The sequence below is a fragment of the Orcinus orca genome, chromosome 4 (genome assembly GCF_937001465.1).
Source record: "Orcinus orca chromosome 4, mOrcOrc1.1, whole genome shotgun sequence".
Taxonomy (NCBI): domain Eukaryota; kingdom Metazoa; phylum Chordata; class Mammalia; order Artiodactyla; family Delphinidae; genus Orcinus; species Orcinus orca.
In genome coordinates, this window is record NC_064562.1 from 154,294,502 (window position 1) to 154,319,309 (window position 24,808).

General features: G+C 66.4%; 1 protein-coding gene across 9 annotated transcripts; it reads left to right on the forward strand.

Annotated features, from left to right (window-relative positions):
* The first annotated feature begins 614 nt into the window (after positions 1-614).
* Positions 615-24,670, forward strand: CTBP1 (C-terminal binding protein 1). Of its 9 annotated transcripts, none has more exons than XM_049708896.1 (11): positions 619-835; positions 7,980-8,172; positions 9,524-9,678; positions 17,506-17,650; positions 18,935-19,141; positions 21,224-21,438; positions 22,142-22,272; positions 22,662-22,781; positions 22,874-23,001; positions 23,494-23,611; positions 23,767-24,670. In XM_049708896.1, the coding sequence occupies exons 2-11, from the start codon at positions 8,166-8,168 to the stop codon at positions 23,951-23,953; spliced, it is 1,413 nt and encodes a 470-aa protein (XP_049564853.1). In that variant the 5' UTR covers positions 619-835; positions 7,980-8,165; the 3' UTR covers positions 23,954-24,670. The 9 variants fall into 9 exon arrangements, with proteins under 9 accessions (XP_049564858.1, XP_049564852.1, XP_049564851.1 ...); XM_049708897.1 differs by lacking the exon at positions 619-835 and adding an exon at positions 1,482-1,504; XM_049708895.1 differs by lacking the exon at positions 7,980-8,172 and having other exon boundaries at positions 617-835; positions 23,770-24,670.
* The last annotated feature ends 138 nt before the right edge of the window (positions 24,671-24,808 follow it).

Genomic DNA, 24,808 nt, shown 5'->3' on the forward strand with positions numbered 1-24,808 from the left:
AGACTGACACCCACTTCAGCCACACCTGGCCACCTCCCAGGAACCACCTGCACCGCCCCAGGCCCAGGGAAGTCCCCGCTGCTGGCTTCGGGAAGCTGTCCTGGGGGCTCCTGTGTAGGCCTCCCCGCACAGCATAAGGGCGGGTTTTCCCAGAAAAACCCTCCGGGGTTTGCGCCGCTGCCTCCCCCGACCTTGACCTTGCGGCCGCCCGGACACTTAAACCACCGGTGCCCAGGAGCCCGCTCGGCGGCCGGCGGGTAGGTGCGGAATGGGTGCGGCCGGAAGGTGAGGATGAGGGGCCCGTTCAGCCCAGCAGTCAAGGCCCAGTGGGATCCAGGCAGGTGGGGCCTGGCAGGTTCAGAGCAGGTGCGTGTGCATGTGTAGGGCAAGTGGGGCCTTGGGGGTTCTCAGCAAGTGCGTGTGCTCATTCGGGCAGGAGGGGCCTGGTGTGTGCGGGTAGGTGCCTGTGCGGTTGCCGGGAAGGCGCAGCCAGCGGGGGCGGGGGAGCCTGGCGGCCGGGCGGGGCGGGCGGGCGCGGCTTGCAGCCGCCCGCGTGGTCCTGCGCGGCGCCCGCGCCTGGAAACAGGAGACCGCCGCGCCGGAAGCCCCGCCCGCGCGCGCGCCCTGTCCCCGCCCGGTGGAGCGGCTGCTGGCGCGGCGCGGCGGCTCGGCACGGCGGCGCCCGGGCGCAGGCGAGCGGGCGGAGCAGCGGACGGCGCCCAGGCCGCCCCACGCGCCGGGCTCGCGGCGGAGCGCTCCGGACTCGTCGGGGCCCGCGGCCGCCCGCGCCTTTCAATGGGCAGCTCGCACTTGCTCAACAAGGGCCTGCCGCTCGGTAAGGCCGCGCGCGCGCATTTCCGGCCGCGGGGGCGGGGCGGGGCGGGGCCGCGGGGGCGGGCGGGGCGGGCGCGGGCCCCGGCTTTTGTGTGCGAGTGCGCGTGCGCGCCGGCGTCCGCGCGCCGGCGCCCGGGGGCGGGGCCGGGGGGCGGGACCGAGGGAGCGCCGTGCGCGTGCGCGTGCTGCTGCGTGCGCGTGCGCCGTCGCCCCGCCCGCGCAGGTGGCACAAAGGGGAGCGGGGGCCTCGGGACCCCCGCAGCCGGGACCTCGCAGTCGGTGCGCAAGTCCCGCCGGCCCGTCCGTCCTGCGGGCCGGGCTGGCTGGGTCCCCGCTGACGGGGCCCCGCAGGGAGGACGGGCGCGCCGGTGACCCCGCGTCCTTCGGGGCCGGACCTCGGACCGCAGCCGGGGGACGTGCGGGGCCGCAGCCTCGGACCCGAACCGGCCTCTCTGCGGGGCCGCGGCGCCGGGTCTTCCCGCAGGCGATCTTTACTCGTTTTTGAAGTGACGTTTTTGAAATGAAATGACCGTTTTGAGATCTTTACTCGTTTTGAAATGACAGAAGTGATGCGTCAGCTGGGAGGCGCGCCGTTCCCGCTCACCCGGCAGAGGTGGCGGCAGGGCGCCCTTTTCTTTATGAGTCCGTTTCCACCTGAGTAACGGGACAGGTGTGACCCGCTTCCGTTTGTCCCCAGGCACCTTGTGCCCTTCCTGTTTTGAAAGGTGTCAGGAACAGGCGTTCTCCGTGCCCTGGGTAGCTCTGGGGGCCCTGAGCCTGGGGCTGGGGGGCGCAGGCCGGGCGGGGGGCGCCACGGGTGGTGTTGGTTTGCCGGCCGCTGCCCTACGCCCCCGTCAGGCCACGTCCGTGTCATGCCCACCTGTCTTTCCACCCTTGCACAGCCCCAGCTTCTCCGGGCTTCCAGCCACCGGGCTGGGGCCTCCTCATGGTAGGGGTGCATCCTGTCGGCAGGGGAGAGCCCCCACCCTCAGCTTCCAGCGCCACCACCCTGCCGCTGGGGCCTGCAGGTCGGGGCCCCAGGCTGCGAGGCCTGTGGAGGGAGGAGCTGCCGCGGCACCTCAGCCGCGGTTATGGACGGAGCTTCCTCTGGCTGGTGCCTGCTTGTCCCGGAAGGGTGCAGCGGCCCTGGGCTTGCCGGGAGGACGGCCTTTAGCTGGCAGCCTCTTAAGCCGGGAACCTGGCCGGGGCAGCCCCTTTCTCGTGATGCTCTTCTTCGTGGTTGGTTAGGACAGGTTGCTCTCGGGAAGTGGGATGGCTTTCTTGCGGGTGCTCTGAGTTGAGTAGTCGCGAGGGTAAGCCCCTCACCCAGCTCCCACTTCTCTGGGTGGCTGGACAGTTGGCTTGCACAAAGGGGGTCCAGAGCCGGGACTGCCGGTCGTATCCCATGGGGGCGTCCTCCACCTGTCCAGGACCCCCCACTTTTCAAGAGAAACAACTTTATTTCTATAAAAGTATACACAGGCAAATACTAAGGAGAAAGCCAGTTCCCAGCAGTGTGGACGTCTGGGATGCCCTGTGGGTCAGTGTAGCCTGTCTACTCCTGAATGGGGCAGCATCTTTCAGCCTCTGGGGGAGTGGCCACAGCAGCCAAGAGCACAGAATTGTCCCTGGGGGAATCCCAGCTGAGCCCCTGACCAACGCATGGTCATGGGCCCCTTACGTGACTTCTCTGTGTCATGTCTGTAAAGTGGGGATGGAGCGTGTGAAGAGGTGGGATCACATGAGTGAGCGTGTGCCAGGTGTTGGGGATGGAGGGACAGGGCCGGGGTCGGGGCTGAGGGACAGGGTCTCCACACAGCAGCTGTGAAACCTCACTCTGGAAGGTAGGAAGGTGACATTCCCTAAGTTACGGTGGCATCATGATGAATCCGCCCCAACCTGCGTTCTTTCGACGTGGATGACGTTCTCGCTTCCGGGATTCTGAGCATCACGAAGGTAGCAGAACACGCACACACGTGGGCGTAAATGAAGATGGTGAAAGAGGTGAACGCGCGTGGGGCAGTCTTGGTGACGCATCCTCGCCTCTTGTCACAGTTTTTATCTAGCACGTGTGTGGGGCATCTTTTGGTTTCCGAGGAGTTGAGAAGTTGAGGCTGACTCTGGCTGGAGGTCATGCTGGAGGTTTTATGTGGCCACGCGTTGCCTGCGGGAGCGCCTCGGCCTTGGCTGCAGGGGCTCAGCGCCCACCCCAGCCAGACTCTGCCCAGGGCACACGGCGGACCCCGGCCAGACGGCTGGGCTGTGGGCAGCGGGGCGAGCTGGAGACGGCGGGCTGCTGCTGGCTCTTCAGGCAGAGTGACGCGGGGGCAGGCGCGGGGCTGCCCTTGGGTCCTCAGGTTCCTGTCTCGGGAGGTGGCTTTCCAGAGGGCGTGCCTGCTGGTCAAGCTGGAGGACCGGTGCTGGCAGAGGGGCTGGCTTCACACAGGAGGGTGGGGAGGTGGCAGGGGCAGCGGCCGCCAGCGGTGCCGAGGAGTTTGCCTTTCCTGCTGCTGAGCGGTGCGCGTGACAGGCCCCGGCTGCGGTGACTGGGGCTCTGCGGCGCGCGGGCCAGAGGCCTGGTGGAGTAAGGAGAGCACACCCTCGCCGTGGGCCCCAGGGAGACCGGCCTGGCCGTTGGACGGGCCGTGGGGCCAGAGACCCTGTCCGTGGCTGCCGCGTTTGGGGCCTGGGTTGGGCGGGGCAGTTACTGGGGCTGGAGAGGAGCAGAGGCCGTTCTGGGGGTGAGTTCTGGGTGCGCTGAGCTTAAGATGCTCATCGGTGCTGCGGAAGGAGGCGGGAGCTGGCCCGGGACCCTGACCCGGTGCTCAGGGCGTGGTGTGGCCGAGGGCCGGGTTCTCGGGAAGCCTGGGCTTCCTGCAGGCCCTGGTGCCAGGGTTGCGCCGTGATGGGTCTGGGGGGCTCAGCGACTCGGGTGACCCCAGAACGTGCCAGCTGCAGCCCCTGGACCCTCCGAGGGTAGCCCCACACTGGGGAGCCGTGGCCGAGGACGCGTCTTAGGTGCGTTGGGGGGGGGGGGAGGGCCGCGCGGCCAGTGTGTAGAGCTGGGCAGGAGGGAGCGCGAAGACGGTGCCCGAGTGTCCACGTCCCCCCATGCGGCTCCCCGTCGTTGGCGTCTTCCCTTGGCGTGGAATGCAAGTCGCAGCCCAAGTCCCCTTTCGTCCTTTCCTGTCCCCTCTTGCTGCTGCGTGGTGAGGCTCAAGGGAAGTGTCGACCAGTCCTGGGGTCTGGGTGGGGTGTTAGGGCAGCCGCCTGCCAGGCCTTCAGCAAGCGCCCTCCTGTCGGCCCGAGCTGGGTGGCGGCTGGCACGGACGTCCTCTTCGGCCCCGCAGGTCTGGCCACCGCCCGCTCCCGGCATTTGCCCGGGAGCCGGCACAGCCCAGGGCCGCGGCGCTGCCAGCTCTGGGCACGGGCTTCCTCTCTCCGCAGCCGCGCTGGCCCCTGCGTTCCCCTCCCCCCTTTACTGAGCCGCTGGGTTACGGGCATGCACTGCCTCTCCCCGTGGCGGGCACCTGGCGCCTCTAACGTGGGATAGAGCCGTCTGTGCGTCAGGCTGGTCATCAGAAATCCCTCCCTTCCCACGTGCTCGTTGGGTGCCCCCGGAAGCCTGTCCTGGCAGAGCTCGTGTTCTGGCCGTATGGCCCCAGTGGTCAGCCGGCACCCACGTCCATCCTTGAGCAGAAACTGGGCGGGCGGGAGGGGACCAGGGAAGCTGGGGGTGGTGGGAGGAGGTGAGGCCCGGGAGTGTCACGTGTTGGAAGTGCGGGGCCGTGGCCCCCGGCAGGTGCTCCCGGCAGCAGGTGTCACCCTGACAGCACCTCTGCGTGGTTGGTGAGCAGGTGCGGGGAGAGCGGGGGGTGCTGGAGAGGGTCCAAGTGAGGACGGGATGGGCCCTCCTGCGCCCAGAGCCCCGGGTCTGGGGCTGACCAGGGAGGGCGTTTGGACACCCGGGAACCTGGGGCCAGCCTCACGCCCTCGGGAGATGACCCGTCTGCTCCTCGGCTGTCCCATCGCTGAGGGGACAGAGTCTCTGTCCTGACAGGTGTCCTGGCTGCCAGCCACCCGCTCCCCAGGGTGGCCCCTCACAGTCACTGAGGTCACCAAGGGGCTGGGGCTGTTCCTGTCGTATCTGGTCCCCAGAGTTTCTTTGCAAGGAGCCGGCCCTGCGTCCCACCCTCCCAGATGGGGTCCAGTTTCTAGTAAGGGGGAGGGGCAGGTGTGTCTGGAATCTGGCCGGGGGGCTTCCGGCCAGAACCCCGTCCCTGCCACGCCCCCGGCCACGAACCGAGCCCCTGGCTCACCTGGTGGGGGAGGGGTGCAGACCCTTGTGGCTCCCGAGAGACAGGCGGGTGAGTAGAGGGCAGGAGCCCCTGAGACTCGTCCAGTCAGCACAGGGCGGGGGGGCCAGGCTGGCGGCACTGCTCCCACCGGATGCGTGGGACGTGGCCTGCGTGCCACCCCCAGGGTCCACGCCTGTTGGCCACGGGCCTTGCTCTCTCTAGCCATCCTTCACTCTCTCCTTAAACGTGGGGCTGTTCCCCCGGAGGGCAGAAGGCCTCCTGTAGGTTCCTGTGCAGCGGTGGCTGTAGGAGGTGGCTTGGTGGCCCTGAGGTCCCTGGGGCTACCTGCTGGCCTGCTCTGGGCTTAACCGTGACCCTCCCCTCCCCTGGCCTGACTTTGTCCACCCTCCGGCGCACCCCCTGCTGCCCTGTGCGTCCAGGGGCTCTCCCGTCGGTGTCTTGAGCAGTGAAGTCACTTACGGGGCTTTTGTTTGGCTTATTTGTAGAAACGAGGTGCAGCTTAGCATTTTTACCCATGAGCGTCCCCAGCACTAGCCCAGAAGCTTCTTGCGACTATGGTCTTGCTGTTATTTCAAGCACAATTGGACGGTTGAATCCCTGTGTCTCAGCCACTGCTGGGCGCTGCCGTCCTGCCCACAGGGCACTGGGGCCGGGGAGGGGAGAGCCAGACTCACCCTGTCTGTCTGCAGTGCCCACCAGAGGTCGCCTCCTGTCTGCACGTTGGGCCTGAGACCTGCCCAGGGCCCTCCGTCTGTGCAGGCTGGCCTCTGAGGCCCGCCAGCTGCTCCCGCCAGATGCATCCCTGCTACCCATGGGGTAGCAGGGATGCATCTGACTCCTTCTAGCTGCTCAGCAGTGCCAAAGCAAAGCTTCCTTTTGAGACCATTTTCACAGAAGGATTGGTGGGCGGTGGACATGGGAGAGCCCATGGGTCCAGGTGGTTCCACCAGGGCTGGGAAGACGCAGTGCTGGGCCGCACTTGAGGCCTGTGAGCCCCGGGCCCTCGGGGGACAGGGAACCGTCTTGGCCGTTGGCATGTAGCGGGCGTGTAGGGACGCTGCTGGCTGGTGGGAGCGCGAGTGAGCCAGGGAAGGCCCGGCTGGGCACTGTCCTGCTTCCCAGTGCAGCTGGCCCTGGTTCCTCCAGGGTTTAGGGAGGGGACTGAAGAAGTCCTCGTGACCAGACGGCCGGCTGTGACTTCTCTGGGGTTTCCATCACCTGCACACACTGTCTCCCGTGTGGTTCCCGGGGACCCTCGGGTAGGAGGGCAAGGCGCCTAGGTCGGCCTGACTCGGCTGTGCGGAGCTGACTGCCGCGGTGCTTTGCTGTGCTGCCCCTGCAGTTTAGAATGAGTTTGGGGCCGACTTTGGAAGAGACGATGGGATCAGTGGGGCCTGGGCTACAGGTGTTTGAGGTCCTGGAGCTCGCTCTCCTGCCTCTGCAGCGGGGGTGCCCACTCGCAGTCGGCGGCATCCACCCCGGCGGCGGTGTGGTCGGTCAGCGGGGGCGAGGCTGGGGCCCCAGAGCCAGCGAGACCGCAAGCGAGGCAGCGTCCTTGCCGCCCGGCCCGGCACCCCACCCCCGTCGCCGTTCCCGATCCCCTCCTGTGAGAATCAGGGTAGGAAGGTGAGGAGGGCCTGAGGACTGGCACTGAGGGTCCCTGAGGTGCTGGGGGTGTCGTCCTGTCCTGGGCCGTGTCTGGGGTGTGGGGTGACACCTGCTGCCTTACGGCTCGCTGAGTACGGTTTCTACCGGAGGAAGTTAGATCAAAGGAGCCTCTGCTGTTTGCAGGTGGAAGCGTTCCGATTCCTCATGTTTGGTGATTCCGGAGAGGAGCGTGGCTGCATGGGGGGGGGGGGGGCCGGCGTGAGTTGCGGGAGCTCTGGTAGCGCGACCCCTCGGGCACGAGTCCCTTCGCGGCGGGGCTGCTGTCCACGCTGCGTGGCCCGGGAGGCAGAGCGGGTGCGGTGGGACGGGGACCTGGGCCGGGGCGTCATGACCCCCGCCTGTGGGAGCGCGGGGGGCCTTGGCGCATGTGGCCGCACGGGGCTGAGAGGGGCCGAGGCCGCCTGGGAGCCGGTGGTGAGGTCAGTTCGGGTGCTAGACACCCACTGGGTGGCAGGCACTGAGGGCCGCCGCTGGCCCGTGGCTGCAGGCTGCCCCCTGGCCCTGCCGCCCGTGTCCTGCGGTCGTGGGCTGTGTCTGGCTGGCCGGCTGGAGCTTTTCAGGAGCGGCTGGCCAGTCCCCGCAGCTGAGCCGGGTCAGGGAGGGCTCGGGTGCGCCCGAGGTGTGGGTCACGACCAGGTTGTCCTGCCCGCCGGGAAGGGCTGGGCAGCTCTCTGGGGAGGACTGCACCTGAATCTGGCCCCGGTCCCGGGACACCGCCTGGGGGGCTCGGGGGTGCGGTACAGGAAGCGTCCAGGTCAGGGTCTGTGTCCCGGGGCCCTTTCCCCCAGTGGCCTGTGCCCCGTCACGGACCCAGGAAGCGATGGGCCCCGTGAGATAGGAGCTTGCAGAACTGGCCACAGACCCGCTTTCTGGGCCGTCCTGTCCCCAGGCCTCCCAGCTAGCGCACATGGTGGCATCCGGGCGGGCTCCCGGGTACGTGGCGGCGACCTTCGGGGTGAGCCTCTTGCCTCTGCGTCCGAGCCGTGGCCCCGCCGGTCACTTCCACGCAGGGCCGGGCCTGGTTCCAGGTAGGTCCCAGCCCGGCAGCCACGGGCTTGGGGTCAAGGTGCAGGGAAGCCCCTCCTCCATGGACCTGAGGTTCGTGAGTCTAGTTGACCCTCAGTGGTGTTTAACGTGTCTCTTGTGTTTAATTTTTAGTCAGACTTTGACCCGGCGTGGGCTTCAGTGGTCGCCGTGGACGGGAGCCTAGGAGCTTTGGTTCGAGACAATTAAAGACGTGGGATGAGGATCCAGTGACAGGACGCGGTTCTGCAGGGGGCTTCTGAAGATAGACGCTTTGAACAGTCGAATTCATGGTCGTGGAAGCCGAGCCCATATTAAGAGATGTCAGGTTGGTCGGGGCTCGGGAGAGTGAGACCGCCGAGGCCGGTGTCCCCACGGCCGTGGAGGAGGCGCTGCTCCGGGGCCCCCTGCGTGTGCTGGGGTTAGGACAGGGGCGTCCCAAGGGGGCGAGTCGCCCGGGCCAGCGACCGGGGTTTGCTTCTGTCGAGGGCGTCGAGGGAGGGGCACCCGGCCAGGCTGCAGGTCGGCGCAGGGTTTCTCGGGGTGTTCCCGTGGACACGCTGCGGTTGGCAGCCCTCCCGGTCGCAGTGCCCTCCGTTGGGGCTTCCCGTCCTCTCTGACCGCTGGGCGCTTCAGACGAGGCTCTGCAGGCGCCTTTCAGCTAAGACACCTTCGCAGACCCGGAGGGCTCGGTTTCTTGCGGTCGCGTGGATCGGTGTTGGGCAAAGTTCCAGCTGAGTGAGGCTGGGAGCGGGTGTTCGTCACGCGCTAAAATGAGTAACATCTTTAAGTGAGCTGGAGAGACCAGGGCACTGTCTGCACAGGACTCCCGCCGTCGCACCACAGACAGAGGGGGCCTGGACGCTCTGCTCGTGACGCGGGGGGAGGTGACCAGGGAGGTCCTGGCCTTTGGACCCCACGCCAGGAGCCCTCCCAGCGGTCTTGGCGCCTTTGCCGCCGGTCCTGACGGCCGTGCGCTCTCGGGGGTGGTGGGTGCTGGCGGGCCGCCGCGGAACCCGCACCCGGTTCTCGTCCTGCACCGCACGCGCCGGCTGCCACGTCCCAGGGCGAGCCTTGCGGGGCCGTGGTGAGGGGGCAGCCTGGTGCGGCCCCCAGTGTCTCGCGTGTCACCTGTGAAGCCCTCCCGTCTGCACCTGGGCCTCGTGTGGAGGGAGGGAGTTTTTAATCGTTCTTCGCTGTCTCATTTTGGGGAGGTGAGGGGTTCTGGCCTTCTTCCGGTGTCCTAACCCTGTTCTACCCTTACACTCTTTCTTGCTCCTCAAACCTACAAGCAGAGGCGATGCTGGTGCTGGGTGGGTCCCTGCCGGGTTTTTGGGTGGCAACACCACAGCGTCGAGTGGAAGAGAAACGTCGGGTGCGTCCCCGAGCCCGTCGTTCCAACCTGCGTGTCTGGACGCCAGCTGGAGCGCGGGGCTGCCAGGGGCTCTGCATCCCTGAGGCCCTGATCCGTGGAGGGGGGCAGTCGCCACCGTCGGTGTCCACTCAGGTGGCACTGAGCTGTGGCAAACATCAGTGTGTTTTCCTTCCTGATTTTTAATTTATTTTTGACAAAGATCCTGGTGGCTGGACACGTAGAATTGGAAGTCCTTGGGGTGGGCTGAGGTTTCAGCGGGGGTGTGCTGCTGCGGGAAGCTGAGCGTCCGGCCCTGTCGTTGCAGGCGTCCGACCTCCGATCATGAACGGGCCCCTGCACCCCCGGCCCCTGGTGGCACTGCTGGACGGCCGGGACTGCACGGTGGAGATGCCCATCCTGAAGGACGTGGCCACGGTGGCCTTCTGTGACGCACAGTCCACACAGGAGATCCACGAGAAGGTACCACGGGCAGGGGCGGGGAGGTGGGGAGCCGTGGCCTCGCCAGCGCTGAGGCAGGTGTCCCAGGGTTCCTGCCGGAGTGGGCAGGTGTGGCGCTGCCCTCACCACCTGGCCTGTCGGGAGGCGGCGGTGGGATGTCTCCATCATAACCAGTTCTTTCCCAGAAAGTGGCATCTGGGGACGTGGCTGCAGTGGACGGTGCTGGGGGCGGGCATGCTGCACCTCCATCACCTGACGACTCAGGCCGCGGCAGTCGCCGGGACGCCCTGAGCCTGTGCCACGCGGTTTGCAGCTCTCAGCTTCCCTGGGACAGGAAGTATGTTAACCTGGTTTCTGTTTGTAGTCACAGCCAACCGGGTACTTCAGAAGCACCTTTCCCCTGAGTCAGTGAGGAAGCTGGACCAAGGTTTATAAAACCAAGGTGCTTTGGAGAGCCGACAGGGTCAGGAGAGGCCCCGATGGCGCAGGGGTGGACAGGTCGTGCCCGCCGGGCCGGGGCGTCAGCTGTGCCGGAAGAGGCGGCTGAGAGGCCAGGGCGGCTCTGGCAGCCTCATGGGCTGGTGAGGTTGGAGCCCCGCTGGACCCTGGCTCTGGGCTGGACCCTTGGAGAAAGGACGAGCTGGGGCCAGATGCACCCTCACACGTCCCCCCACCGGCCCCGCAACGTCCACATCAAGCCTTGAACTTGGATCACAGGCGCCCCTGTGCCCTCTGCTCAGGTGGCTGGCAGAGACAAGGGAGAACGGCACTCTTTACGGGAAGAGCCCGTAGGCCTGGGCCGCCAGTTGTCTCTGCAGATCACCTCCTAGCACAATGTTCATCGCACAGTCGAAGATAACAAGATAGTAGGAGAAGAAAGAACTGAGCGAAAACCAGCAGAGACAAAGGACTAGAGGGACCCACGGGGCCGGTGGGGTGTCTGCTGCTACAACCACAGCGTGAAAACCAAGCCTGAGCACTTCAAAGGAGCCGAGAGCAGAAGACGTGACGACGGCAGAGGCTTCGGGGGAGTTTTTAGAAGATCTAGGAGCAGAAACAGCAAAGCTGAAAGTGAGAGCTCACTGGGCAGACTCGACAGCTACCTGGGTCAGTGGCAGGACGGAGGCTTGGGGTGCGGGGCCCGGTGGGGAGCCAGCCTCCGACAGGAGTCTCAGGGACCGAGGGGAGGGGATGGGCCGCGGGCAGAATTGGATGAGAAAAAGGCTGACGAAGGCCCAGAGCCGAGGGGAGGCAGCAGTAAGCGGGTGAGAGAAGTGCGGCGGCGTGCGCGCCCGGGCGGCCCCTCCGGGAACTCGGGCCGGCGGCTGCCCAAAGCTGAGCAGGTGCAGGCCACCTGCCTGGCCACCCCAGTGCCGGCATTTCCCCCCAAGAAGCAGAGCACACGTCCACTCAGACACCTCCCGCAAGCCCCCCAGCAGCTTCATTCCTCGTGGCCGGAACCAGAGGGAACCAAGTGGCCTTCCGCCAGGGCACGGGTACCAAGGAGCCCCACTGGGCAGAGCAGGAAGGGTGAGCCACGGGCACCGGCGTCGGCCGGGCCAGAGCAGCCAGCTCTTCAGGGTCACGGGCCTCGTCACTCTGGCCAGCCACCGTGACGGGGCCGGCAAAGGGGACCGAGGTGCCGGGTTCAGGTGCCGCTAACACGGGGGTGTCTCTCTGTGGCGACGGCAGTCCTGCTTTCTGTGTCCTGTTGTGAGGCGGCTGCTTGAACAGACCCACAGTGAAGTTCCACAGAACAGCACACAAGCAAGGACAAGACGGCCAAGGGCACCTGGGTGCACAGATTACCTCCCGGGCGCAGGCTCGCTGCCCACCACGGGCCGGGCCAGGGGACACGGGATCCCCCTCGTTGGCAGCATCTTGTGAATCTTACACCGTTTCAAACTAAAAAGATACTTTTTAAAAAAACAGTAGTGGAATGAGAAAGAGATATACGGAGAGAAAGTTTTAAAAATTGTAAGCAGTACTAAAACAAGTTTTGCCAGTAAATTTGAAAACTAAGACAAAACGTGTTTTTTTCCAGAACTGTAACTTACCAAAACTATTTCAACAAGTTAATATAAAACCCAGGGCTTCCCTGGTGGCGCAGTGGTTGAGAGTCTGCCTGCCAATGCAGGGGACCCAGGTTCGAGCCCTGGTCCGGGAGAATCCCACATGCTGCGGAGCAACTGGGCCCGTGAGCCACAACTACTGAGCCTGCGCGTCTGGAGCCCGTGCTCCGCAACAAGAGAGGCCGCGACGGTGAGAGGCCCGCGCACCGCGATGGAGAGGGGCCCCCGCTCGCCGCAACTGGAGAAAGCCTCGCACAGAAACAAAGACTCGACACAGCCAGAAATAAATAAATAGAGGAATGAATGAATGAATGAATGTTGACAGACCCCTGGGGAGGGGCATAGGGCCCTCAGAGCCCCCCCAACGGGCAGGCGGCGTCCCCCCGAGCCCTATGCCTCCTGACACCCACGGGAAGCCTTGGCCTTGCCTGCCAGAGAAGAACAGGCAGAAAAAGTGTCCTGAGGACAGAATTTTTTGCTCCTGACAGAAGAGACGTTAGGACTGTGTAATTGGGGTCCTTAGGCCTGAGGTAACGCCCGATTGTACACCAAGCAGGACGCAGCGAGAAAGGAACCACAGGAGAACTAGAGGGAGCTCCTGGAAACTAAAATGGGAGAGGAAGGTTTAAACCTCAATAGGAAGCTCAGAAGACACAGTCAGGGGAAGCCCAGAGGAAAGACGGAAGCGATGAGGAGCGAGGAGAGATTCACAGACTCCGCGGGGGTGCCGGGCCCAGCTGGCCAGTGCAGCCGCTCTCGGGAGCTTCCCGTTCCCCATCCTGGGCAAGCACTTCCTTCCCCCTCTTTGCTGCCAGGGGTGGCCAGATGACTAAGTGCAGCCAGGGAGAGGACAGCAGCCTTTGTGTGCAGAGCCACCTTCCCTCTTTTTGCTGGCTGGAAACCAGATGTGATGGCTGGAGCCTGGGCAGCCACCCAGACCACAAAAGGAAGCCGTGTGGAGCCAGGGGAGCCTGGGAATGGCGGGGCAGCAAGACAGGAGCCCAGGACCCTGGTGGCTCTGGAGCTGACACGGGGTCCGTGGACCACCTGGCTGCAGGCTTTGGCCTAGAAGGGAAGTATCAGCCTGTCTTACGCGTCACGTCTGATCAGGGGTTTCTACCTCCTCACAGCTGGTTGGACGTCCGTCCGACGTTATTTGAGCGTTAAGGAGAGGCTGACGTTTTCGCCACAACACGAGGAAAACTACCAAAGCTGAACAGAGGCTCCCGTGCTCCTGCCACGAACCCAGCATGAGTGTCGGGGGCCCGAGAGGCCCTGCCATTCAGGATCCAGATTTCACCAGCGCCAGGGGTGGGGGACAAGAACCAGAGCGGCCCCAGCTGGGCGCGTCAAAGCCCCTCAGAGGAGGGTTTTAGCCAAGCTCGCTCGCCCGCCCACACGCGGGGCCGGCGGAGGCGTTTCTCCCCTCCGCCGCTCTCTCCGAAGCTCCTCAGAGGTCAGGTGCCCGTGAGGTGGGGGGGGCCGTGGAAAAGGAAGACCTGGGGTCCCATTGAGGGGCCGGGCCAGGGTGGGAGTGACACGGGGACGCGCCTGGGGTTCCAGGGGCACCAGCGGGGGCCTCATTGGAGTGAAGCGCCCAGTCCCAGGAGGGAGGCGCCGAGGCCGGGTAAGACATGAAGTAAAATCCAGGGGAAACGCAGAAACAGGCATTGCAGCCAGCGGGGGGGTGGCTCCCGGTCGGTGGGACCTGAGGACCCTGGAGGCAGAGAGGACTGGTCAGCCCACCAGCCCTGGGGATGCTGGCCGGCGCCTTCGTGCACGGCCACCGTCACCAAGAGTGAGAGGGGCATCTCGGGAGCGTGTTTCCCCTGGTCAGGACAGGACCAAACGTGGGCAGTTCTGCAGAAAGCACGGCGTGGGAAGGAGGGGCATCCGCGTACAAGGCGGTCACAACAGCCTCCCTGCAAGAGCAATCACACACAACAGGAAGTGCGGGGGCGAAGGAGACGCGTCTGCAGTGCGTGTAACAGTCGGGGGGAAGAGCTGAAGTACTCAGACTCCCCAACCCACAGGAGAAAGATCCCAGTGGGAAGTGGGCACGGGAGGGGGGTGTGGACAGAGCAGGTGACACTGCCCCCCCGCCCCCCAGGGGCAGCCGGCCTGTCAGCTTGCAGGTCTGGGTGGCGCTCCAGCATCTTCAGCCCGCTGTCCCTCCACCTGGGCCTCCTGTCATCGGGAAAGCCCTCGAGCCATCTGCGTGGCCTCTCACAGAACGTGCCCATCTGGAAAGATAAGAAGTCGCTGAGGGTGTGTGTGTGTGTGTGTGTGTGTGTGTGATGCTGGGAGGGGAGACTCGGGCCGAGGAGGCGCCCTGACCGGTGGCCTGCCTCTGGTGTGGTGCCCAGTGAGTACCCCTCAGGCCCTCTGCTCTGAGCACCTGGCCAGGTGGGCTGCGTTTCCTCCTGTGGACCTGAGGACGCCAGGTCATTGACTAGCTGGTGACACAGCAGGTAGAGGCTGGCAGCAGTGGACGCTGGGAGGTCAGTGCCATACCGGGGGTGTCATGGCCACTTTGCAGCCAGGAAAGGGGTCAGGAGCCAGCAGGAGCGTGGACCTGGAGTCTGGACGGGGCAGCGTGGTGCCCCTGCAGTGCTCTCTTCCTGTAGCTGGTACAGGGTGGGCGCTGCTCTGAGGGAGCCCGGGCTCCCCTCTGAGAACACTTCTCCGGGTACCCTGGGATTCGAGAGACGCTCAGTAGAAGGACCAGGCGTGAAAAAAATAATTTACCCAGAAACGTACCTGGGTGACTGAGTCACACCCAGAAATGCAAGTGAAAGCTGAAATAACAGTTCCAGTTGGCATGCGTCACACGGAGTATTTGGACGTTGGGAATGCCTGGTACTGGGCGGTCGGTGCTGATGGGCAGACTGTGCCCCGGGGGCAGCGGCAGCAAGACTGGAGCCTGAAGAGGGTCTGCAGGGATCCACTCACTTCTCACCTCAAGGAAACAAGCAAACGTGTTCAGACCGTCGTGGACCGTCCCTGCTTAAAAGTGCAGCCCGGGGGCTTCCCTGGTGGCACAGTGGCTGGGAGTCCACCTGCCGATGCGGGGGACACGGGCTCGTGCTCCGGCCCAGGAGGATCCCGCGTGGCGCAGAGCGGCTGGGCCCGTGAGCCATGGCCGCTGAGCCTGCGCGTCCAGAGCCTGTGCTCCGCAGCGGGAGAGGCCGCAGTGGTGAGAGGCCCGCGTACCGCAAAAAAAAAAAAAACAAAAAAAGTGCAGCCCAGGACACTTAAGGACCACAGCTGGGTGCAATGCTCAGGAAAAGCTGGCCCTGCGCACGCGCCTGAGCCGCGAGACCCACCTGCCCTGCCCCGCCTGCCCACAGCCCATCCGCACGCCTGCCCGTTGTAGCCGAGGGCCCCGCGGGCGTCCAGCTGATGCATCTGCCCCTGCGTCCGGGGCAGCCCCTCCCAGTGCCAGCAGGGACGTGTCCGTCTCTCTGGTTCTAGCATCCAGCCGTGCCGGACAACGCGGGCACCGACAGATCTCTGTCTGCATGCAGCCTGCCCCCCAGCTCCTGCCCACCTGCCCCAAGGGGGCCCTCCTCACCAGCTCTTGTCCACACAGCACAGAGGGGCCTTCGGGGGGAACCGCCAGCCGAGCCCTCCCCTCTCCCCTGCACCTGCCCGTGGCCTTAGCCATGTCCACTGCCCTGTATCTTCCTGCCCACCCTCCCCACGTGCCCCTGCTTAATGTCCTCTGCTGCTGCTCTGTTGTCACACGTCGGGCCTCACCCCGTCCACACCGGGTCCCGTCGAGTCACGGCACCGGAAGTCTGCGCCTGCGTCTGTGGCCCTCCCAGGAGGCCGGGGAAGCTGTCAGGACTCGGGCATGATCCAGCCGGTCCATTCACACGCCCGCTGGCAGCCCCCTGCTCCCGGAGCTGAGCTTCCTAGATCTTCCGAGCTGGGGCCAGAGCGGGGCTGGCAGCGCCCCGTCGCCTCCTTGCAGGGTCAGGGGCCCAGGACCCCCTGCCCTGCTTCCCAGCTGCCCTTACCTTGGTCCTTTCTGTGAGGTCCCCTGTGGCCGTGTCCTCCAGGCCACCGCAGGCAGCAGGAGGGGAACGGAGGCCAGGCCAGCCTCAGAGGAAACTTGAGTTCCGGGTGGTCACGTGTCTGGCTGGGACCAGGGCTCAGTCATCGTAGAAGGGGTGAGCCGGGGCCGTTGGCAGTCTCCCCGGGGCTGCAGTCCCCTGCCCTGCGTCCCACGCTCAGAGCCCGCTCCACCCCGCTTACTGCGTCAGCCGCGGGCCAGCTGCTGCCTCAGCTCACATGTGGCCCCTTGTGGTCCAGCAGCCTCTGTCGCCCCGGGGGACCCAGGGTGAGCACTGGAAGCTCGGTCCAGAGGGGGGCCCGCAGACACATCACCACGGGTTCCCAGCGGACTCTGTTTCACTGAATTTGAGACGTCATCGATTATAACGTCCCGTGAGGGAGGAGTAAACCTCGTTCCCAAGTACGGCAGGATTTGGATTACATGATGCGTTGGAACGGGGTGGGCCCGCTCCGCAGACCCTGCCTTTGGGCCCAGAGATGGCAGACCATGCGTCCCTGGCCTTGGCCAGACTGCGTCCCGCTGCGGACCGGGCTCACGGTCCTGGGCTGTGGCCCCGCCCTCCTCGACCCGCACTCCCCACCCCCACCCCCCAGGAGCGAGGTGCGTCACATGTTGGTGGGCCCGGCCCTGTCAGAGCTCATGGACTTAAGCTGGCAGGTGGGTGGGGGGTCTCCTTGAGGGGGGTCGTGGGCGGGGCTCTGCACGGGGCGCGATGGTGGACGGACGTCGCCCACGAGGAGGTCTGTGCGCTTGGCACCAACCTGCCCGCGTGGGCCTCGCCTGGAACAGACTCACCGAGACACGCGGGCCGCCCCCAGGTGTCCTGGAGCCCCGCACTTCGGGGCGACGGCCCCGGCCACGCTCCGACGGGTGCAGAGACAGAGCTGGCGGGCCCCTCGTGCGGGCTGCAGCTGGCTAGGCCCACCTTAGGCGCAGGCGCGCCCGGAGCGCGTACCCGACCTTGACGCCCCTCCCAGTGGTGGGCAGGGGCTGGGGGGAGGTGGCCCCCCAGGTCCGCGGCGCGGTGGATAGTGCGCAGGGGCTGCGGCTGCTCCCTGCTCCTTTCTTGGGGGGTAAGCCTCCAAGCCTGGGCCATGCAGGGCCGACCTGGAGGCCGGGCCCTGTGCACGGTGGCGGCGGGGTCGGCACATCAGCCCTCTCCCCATTTGAAAGGGGTGCCCTGCTCACTGCGGCGCGTTCACTGTCCCCAGGGACTTACCCGACGCTCCGAGCTTATTGCGGCCTTGCGGCCGCTCCTGTTCTAGGAACAGTATGTCAAAGTGGCCGCTGGCTTCTCATCCTCTCGGCGAGGCCTGGAGGTCTCGGGTGCGCCGGGTCCTCCCGGCGCCCGGTGTTTGTCGTGTGTCGTAGCGCCTGGTGCCCAAGGAGAAGGCAGCCCCCGCCCACCCCCCTGCGTCAGGCAGGCAGAGCGCCGTCCCCTGTGTCGACCGGGGCAGGGACCTTCGGTGTGCTTCACGCGTTTGCTGATCCGTCACATTCGGGTCGCTGCAGGCCGCTCACATGGGGATCGGGCACCTTCCCCTGAGAGGGCCTGCCACGCGCACCGGAGGGAAGGCCGCTCGGGTGGGAGCCTGCTGGAGCCCTGGGACTTGCCTACCGGGGGCCGCACTTGGGGGGAGTGCCCGCGTGGCTTCTCCCGCAGCGGCACCGGCTCACGTGCCCCCTTCACTGCAGGTGCTGAACGAGGCCGTTGGGGCGCTGATGTATCACACCATCACGCTGACCAGGGAGGACCTGGAGAAGTTCAAGGCGCTGCGGATAATCGTCCGAATCGGCAGCGGCTTTGACAACATCGACATCAAGTCAGCTGGGGACTTAGGTAGGACGGGCTTGGATTCTTCTCTTTGCAACTTTGCGCACTGCTCCCTTGGTGTGACCTCATCACGTTTTGTCTGTTGGTTTTACTGGGAAGAGGAGAGTCCCGTTGCAGCCGACTGCCTGGTTGGAGGTGGCCTGGAGGCCGGCAGCGTGTGGGCCCCACGCCAGCTCCCCTCAGGCAGGTGCAGGGTGGCAGCAGCGTCCCTCAGAAAGCCCCCGGGCGTTGTGGGTGGCGTGTCCGCTGCCCTCCTGCACTGCCTCCTGGGGACCGCGGGGAAGGGACATCAGCCGGGGGGGGGGGCGGCGGCCAGCACATCTGTGTCAGGGTTTGCGCGGCTCTGTGCACGAGACTTGCTGGGAAAGGAGGTTTGTGTTGTGATTTAGGACACGTGGGAGCGTGTACACACAGGTGTGTGACACACTCACGGAAACATTGCAGCATGCTTCTCCGGGTGCAGTGTTCAGCGTCTTGTGATGTTCTGGTCTAGTCTCTCCTTATCCTCTGTGTTGGTCACGGCTTAAGGGCAGGTCAGGATGCGCCCTGCCACGGCCCGCGGTCACCGACGGCGGCCTCAGACCTGCAGCGTGAAAACGGCTCCCGCTGTCGGCTGCCACGCGTCCCAGGGTTCATTCTGCTCTGCCAGCCCAGCTCTCTCACCCCGCTATCACCTGTCCCCAGGAAGGCACCGCAGTGTCAGGCTGCGGTCTGGGCACTTTTCGAGCTGGGCCGCCCTCCGGGCCTCGTCCCCGTTCGCGGAGCGGGTCCTCGTTGCCTCGCGATTTCACGGGCTGGGGCTCCATCCTTCGTCCAGGGACAGTCTGGGGCGTGCTGTGCGGTCATCCCTGCCAGACCTCCGCAGGGCCTGGTCCTCTGTCAGGCGGCAGCCTTGTTCCCGAGTGTGACGGGGCCTCCAGCTCTGTTGTCGCTCGGTCTCCCCTGCATGACCTCTTGACCCTGTCTTAACGTTTTGTCGCAAGCCGAGCTGGGGGGGCGTTGGGGGGGTGGGGGGTGGGGAGGGCAGGGCCCGGGGAGGTGTGTCCTGGCCAAGACCCCTTTCCAGAAGGTTCAGTGGCAAGTGGTCCAGGAGGAGCAGAAGCAGGCGTGGGCATCCGCCCAGGTGGCCTCTCTCTTCCTGTCCCCCACCCTGTCTGCCCACTGGACCCATGGGTGGCTTTCCCACGCGGCACGGGGCAGGTAACCTGCATCTGTCTCCTAGCATCCTGGGGCAGGGACGTGAGGCCCAGGACCGTGCTAGCGACTGCCCCGCGTATCTCGTGTCTGCAGGCATCGCCGTCTGCAACGTGCCGGCCGCGTCCGTGGAGGAGACCGCCGACTCCACCCTGTGCCACATCCTCAACCTCTACCGCAGGACCACGTGGCTGCACCAGGCGCTCCGGGAAGGCACGCGGGTCCAGAGCGTCGAGCAGATCCGAGAGGTGGCTTCCGGAGCCGCCAGGATCCGCGGGGAGACCTTGGGCATCATCGGGCTAGGTGCGATGGCTTTCGCCCCCGTGCACAGGCTCTGTGGACCCTGAGGCTGGGGCTGCGCTGTGCTGCGCTGCTAGCACATGGTCGCCCAGCCCGGGGACAGCGTGGGGTTGAGGGGTCTCTGCCCCAGAGACTGTGCTGGTCCTTCTCCACCCCGGGAACACCTAGTGGGGCCCACGCACACAACAGATGTGAAACAGGTGCTCTTGGGGTCACACGTGCTCGTGTGCTCACGCACACTCACGCACGCTCGCTCTGCCGTTCCCCTGCCCCGCGACTGAACACACGAGGCCTTCGGGTGGTGGCCGGGCAGGCTGCCCTGAGCCCTGCTCTGGGTGGACGGAGGCTGCTCCCTCCACTCACCCGCTCAGTCGCATGCCCTGCAGGCCGGTGTCCTGGGCCAGCCCTGGGCCCCTTGCGCTCAGACAGCAAACCAGGGAACGGAGACGTGGGCGGGGGGGGGGGGGGCGGGCAGGCGGGATCCGGGGGGCAGAGGTGCCGGGGTGGGGCGGGCCTTAGGGGTTGGGGGAGCAGGGGAGGGCAGTGTGGCGGGAGGGGCCTGCCCGTCCACCTGGGCCCCTTGCGCTCAGACAGCAAACCAGGGAACGGAGACGTGGGCGGGGGGGGCAGGCAGGATCCGGGGGCAGAGGTGCCGGGGTGGTGCGGGCCTTAGGGGTTGGGGGAGCAGGGGAGGGCAGTGTGGCGGGAGGGGCCTGCCCGTCCACCTGGGCCACCCAGCATGGGCGGGACCGTAGCCCCTTGCGGCCCCGTCAGCTGCTTCACAGGTTCTCCACGGCAAAGGCGCCGCCTCGTGCAGCTGTGGGGGGACTGCAGGGCAGAGACGCGCCTGCATTAGTGCCGGGGGTCAGGGTCACGGGCGTCCGTGGGGCACAGGGGTGTCCCTCCCCGACACAACTTGCTGTCCTGCTGGATGTGCACACACAGACGCCAGGGCTGGCCAGAGCCCCGTAGCCCTGTGAGTGCCCTGCACCCAGCACCTAGGCCCCCAGTGCCCTCGGCCTATCTGAGGGCAGGGATGGCCCGGCCCACGCGGTGTGATGCAGGCCGGGAGGAAGGAGCCAGGATGGGGAGCTGCTGTGCCTGGCCAGTCGGCTTGGGGCGACCACCTCCAGGCAGTGTCGGTCAAGATAGTGCGGTGGGGACGCCCCAGAGGCTGCATCTCAACAAGCGCCCGGTGGCCCTGGGGACCACGGCCCTGGGCACCTGCTCCGGCCCTCCCTGCGCCCCTCGGGACTCCGAGAGTCTCTGTTCTGGTTCCCCACCGCCCCAAAGCAGAGTGGTCCCCTGAAACCTGTGGCCCAAGTGGCGTAAAGGGAAGAAGCAGCAGCCTTTGGACCCGTGTTGCTCGTGGAGGCCAAGGCCACAGCAGCTCCACACTGAGACACGGAGCGCGGTTCCCGGGGACAGGAGGGGCTCTGTGACGGCACCTGCCAGACACACTGAGCGCAATTTCGCTTCTGCCTTTTTTCATAAAAGTGAAAGTCCTCCTCGGGTTTCTTTTGGTTCCTGGAACTGGGGACTGACGTCGTAGGGGAGGTGGCTTCAGGCGAGGCCAGCCGAGCGGGGGCTCCCGTGCCAGCGTCGCCCACCGGGCAGTGTGAGTGACTGCTCCGAGGCGCTGGCACCGTGGCGGGTCGGCAGGACCGCTGGGTGCCCGTCCTCCCCGGGCCGTCTGCGCTGGCACCTTACCAGCCTCCACGGTGTCCCGTGGCCCCAAGCGCAGGGCCCTGGCGTGCCTGCCCCCCCCCCCCCCCGCCAGCTCCTGGCCTGCGCTGCTCCCCTGCTTTCTCTTCTCGGGAGCCGAGGACAGAGGGCTTCAGCCCCCGGGGCACTGGGGCCTATCCTGACACTGCAGCCCCTGCCTCGCCGCCCCGTGCATCCGCGGGGCCCCCGTCGGCGCTCCCCAGCCCCCCGGAGCCCCGCCCCTTCTCTGCAAAGCCTCGTCTTGCGCACGTCCTGCCACTGGGCCTCTGGGGGCAGACGCCTCAGGCTCACCCTGGGCAGACGGGGAACCGAGGCGGGGTGGCCAGAGAGGTGCCGCGGTGACACCCTGTCGCCCCCCAGGTCGCGTGGGGCAGGCGGTGGCGCTGCGGGCCAAGGCCTTTGGCTTCAACGTGCTGTTCTACGACCCCTATTTGGCGGATGGCACGGAGCGGGCGCTGGGGCTGCAGCGGGTCAGCACGCTGCAGGACCTGCTCTTCCACAGCGACTGCGTGACCCTGCACTGCGGCCTCAACGAGCACAACCACCACCTCATCAACGACTTCACCGTCAAACAGGTGTGCGGCCCGGGGCCCCCGCCTGCCCGCCACGCCTGCCGGCCACCGGCCACCGCGCGGGCCCTGCCACGGGGCCTTGTCTTCCCCGAACCGCGGCACAGGGCCTTTCAAGTGCCCGCGTGCGCAGAGACCTGTGTTGCAGGCATGCACAGTGTATGCACGTGGGGGCGGGTCAGCTTCGACGACGGTGCCCACCCCACGTGTATGTGCGCACGTGGGCTTGTACACACGTGTGTGTACATGTATTTAAGTGTGGGGTGGCCACTTACATTGATGTGTGCACGGAGGTGTGCGCGCACACGTGCATGTGTGGTTCCATGCGCGTCCGCGTGTGCACGTGTACGTGTGGGTGGGTGTGTGTGTACGTTCAGTGTGCCCGCCTGGGGCCTCACCTGCTGTCCACCCCAGGCTCCTGAAGCCCTGGAGAGGGTGAGGCCGGGCACCTTCGTTGGTTCTCACCCAGTGGGTCTGGGTCTCTGGGGGACAGGGTGTGGCCGGGGGCTGTGCGGTGCCCGAGGACTCAGTGGGGCCCGGACAGGCACGAGCTGCCCCGAGCTGGTGGACGGCCACCGGAGCCCCACGACGGGTTGGGCTTAGTTGGGGTGAGATAGGGGTCACAAGGAATCCCTCGCCGGGGAGCAGGGAAGCCACTTCCCTGAACCGGCGGGGGAGTGTCTTCAGGCCGCAGTGTCGTGTCTTCCAGATGAGACAAGGGGCCTTCCTGGTGAACACGGCCCGGGGCGGCCTCGTGGACGAGAAGGCGCTGGCCCAGGCCCTGAAGGAGGGGCGGATCCGCGGTGCGGCCCTGGACGTGCACGAGTCAGAGCCATTCAGGTGCCTGCCGGGGGTGCCCTGGGGTCCCCGGGCCGGCGCTCTCCCAGCTTACGGCCCGCGCTCGCCTGCATCCGACCCGGCGGCCACAGCACCGCGAGGGAGTGGGGCCCCGACGCCCACCACAGCCTCCAGGCCCCGGCCTCGGGCACTGAGATCCCACGTGGGGCAGACCTTCCTCCCTGGCCGAGTCTCAGAGCGGGGGGAGGCCACCACTGTAGGCCAGGACGACCCAGTCCCCTGCACGTGGTGGGAAGGGCTCAGACCAGGCGTCCTGTTGAGTGCCCGGGGGCACGAGGCGGCTGCCCCCACGTGGCCTCGTCAGACGCCTCCCGGCTGAAACGCCCGTCGGGGGCGGCCGGGCAGCTCCAGGCGGGTCTTCACCCTTCCAGGACGGAGCAGTGTCCGGAGGGCCTGGGGTCTGCAGCTCACAGCCACTTGCGGGAGGGGCGGGCAGCATCCCCACCCCCCGTGAAGGCCCCTCCCCACTGCGGTCAGGAGCCCGTGGGCAGGTTTGTCTTTCGGGGGAGCCACCGAGTCTGGCGGAGGGTGGGGTGTGGCTCCGGGCAGGCGCAGGGCCTCTGACCTCCTGTGTGCCGTGCAGTTTTAGCCAGGGTCCCCTGAAGGACGCGCCCAACCTGATCTGCACCCCACACGCGGCCTGGTACAGCGAGCAGGCCTCCATCGAGATGCGTGAGGAGGCGGCCCGGGAGATCCGGAGAGCCGTCACAGGTGCGCCGGCGGGGGCCCGAGGCCGCGGCGCCTTCTGCGGGGTGGGGGGGGGGTGGCTAGGGAGACGGCCGCCCGGGGCCGGGCGTGGCAGACCCCAAGCACGGAGGGGCCGAGCGCAGCCCAGGCCCTCGCGTCGCGTGTGTGGCGCTCGCTGGCTGTCCTGCTCAGGGTGCCAGCTCGTGGGGTGTTTCCCCCACCTTGTAAAAAGTCACTTACACGTGTAAGCCTTCCAGGCCGGGCCCTGTCAGCTTCTGACTGAAACCCCGGGCCAAGCAGATGGGGTGGGGGGCACTGCTGAGCTGAGATCGGTTGCTTGGGGTTGGGGGTCCCCGAGCTTTGAGGGCAACACTGCCCAGACAGGCCCCCGCTGTGCCTAAGGGGAGCGAGTCTGTGGAGACTGCCCGTGTCCCGGTGGAGACCCTGCCTCTGGGGTCCCCTTGGCAGCCGCCTGACGCGGGCGCCGTCCCTCCCGTTCTCCCCGACGTCCCCCAGGCCGGATCCCTGACAGTCTGAAGAACTGCGTGAACAAAGACCACCTGGCAGCCGCCACCCACTGGGCCAGTGTGGACCCGGCCGTGGTGCACCCCGAGCTCAACGGGGCCGCCTACAGGTGAGCGGGGGCGACCTTCAGGGCCCGGTGGACGTGAGACCATCTGTCTGGGTGGTGGCCACACAGGGAGTGGGACGGCGTCCCCCAGCAGGCGGCCTTCAGGCGCAGCCTGGGGTCCTGCCCCGCTGGCCTCACCTGCCTCCTTCCTCTCCCAGCAGGTACCCCCCAGGCGTCGTGGGCGTGGCCCCCAGCGGCATCCCCGCCGCAGTCGAAGGCATCGTCCCCAGCGCCATGTCCCTGTCCCACGGCCTGCCCCCCGTGTCCCACCCACCCCACGCGCCTTCTCCCGGCCAAACCGTCAAGCCCGAGGCAGATAGAGACCATGCGAGCGACCAGTTGTAGCCCGGGCAGAGCTCCGCAGCCTGGGCACCGGCCAAGCCCTCGGACAGGTGTGTGCAGGGGCGGCGCCGCAGGCGGCCACGGCCTCCGGGACGGTCCGGGCGCCAGGGGTGAGAGGTGACGCCCTCTCCCCGCATCAGCTGTAGTTGTCCCGTCCCGAGGGCCGGCCGCTGCCGTGTCCTTTGCGTCCCTGCTCAGCAGCGGAAGAGTCAGTAGTTAATTCTATCATGAGTGTCCCCGTCTGTGTACAGTCTTTAGAACGTCGCAAAGGATTTGTTTGCTTAGCTGTCGGCAGGAGAAGCCCGAGGCAGGGCTCCGCGGGTCTGCTTCAGACGTTCTCCCTTTTGTGTGTGGATCGCATCCCGAACCAAGCAGTTGGCAAACTTCTCAGGACAATGAATCCTCCCCGTTTTCTTTTTACGCCACTCAGTGCATTGTTTTTTCTACCTGCTTGTCTTATTTTTAGAATAATTTAGAAAAACAAAACAAAGGCTGTCTTTCCTAACTTTGGCATGAACCCCCCCTGTTCCAAACGAAGACGGCGTCGCTAGCGGTGCAGAGGAGCGCGCGGGCCTCCGTCCCGGGCGGCGGGGCTGCGGCGCCTGGCCGCGCGGTGCCGTCCTGCTGATGTGGTAGGCTAGCAATATTTTGGTTAAAATCATGTTTGTGACCGTAACCATTTGTATGAATTATTTTAAAGAAATAAAAGTCCCAGAAAGAGCCGGCACGCCTAGCATCTGTTTCATCGGCTGCGTCTCACCGGGACACAGGCGGGGTCAGTCTTCCTCTCCTAGCGCTGGTGGCCTTGGGGCTGGATGGACGGCCCAGTGAGCCCCGCTGTCACCACAGGAGGGGCGC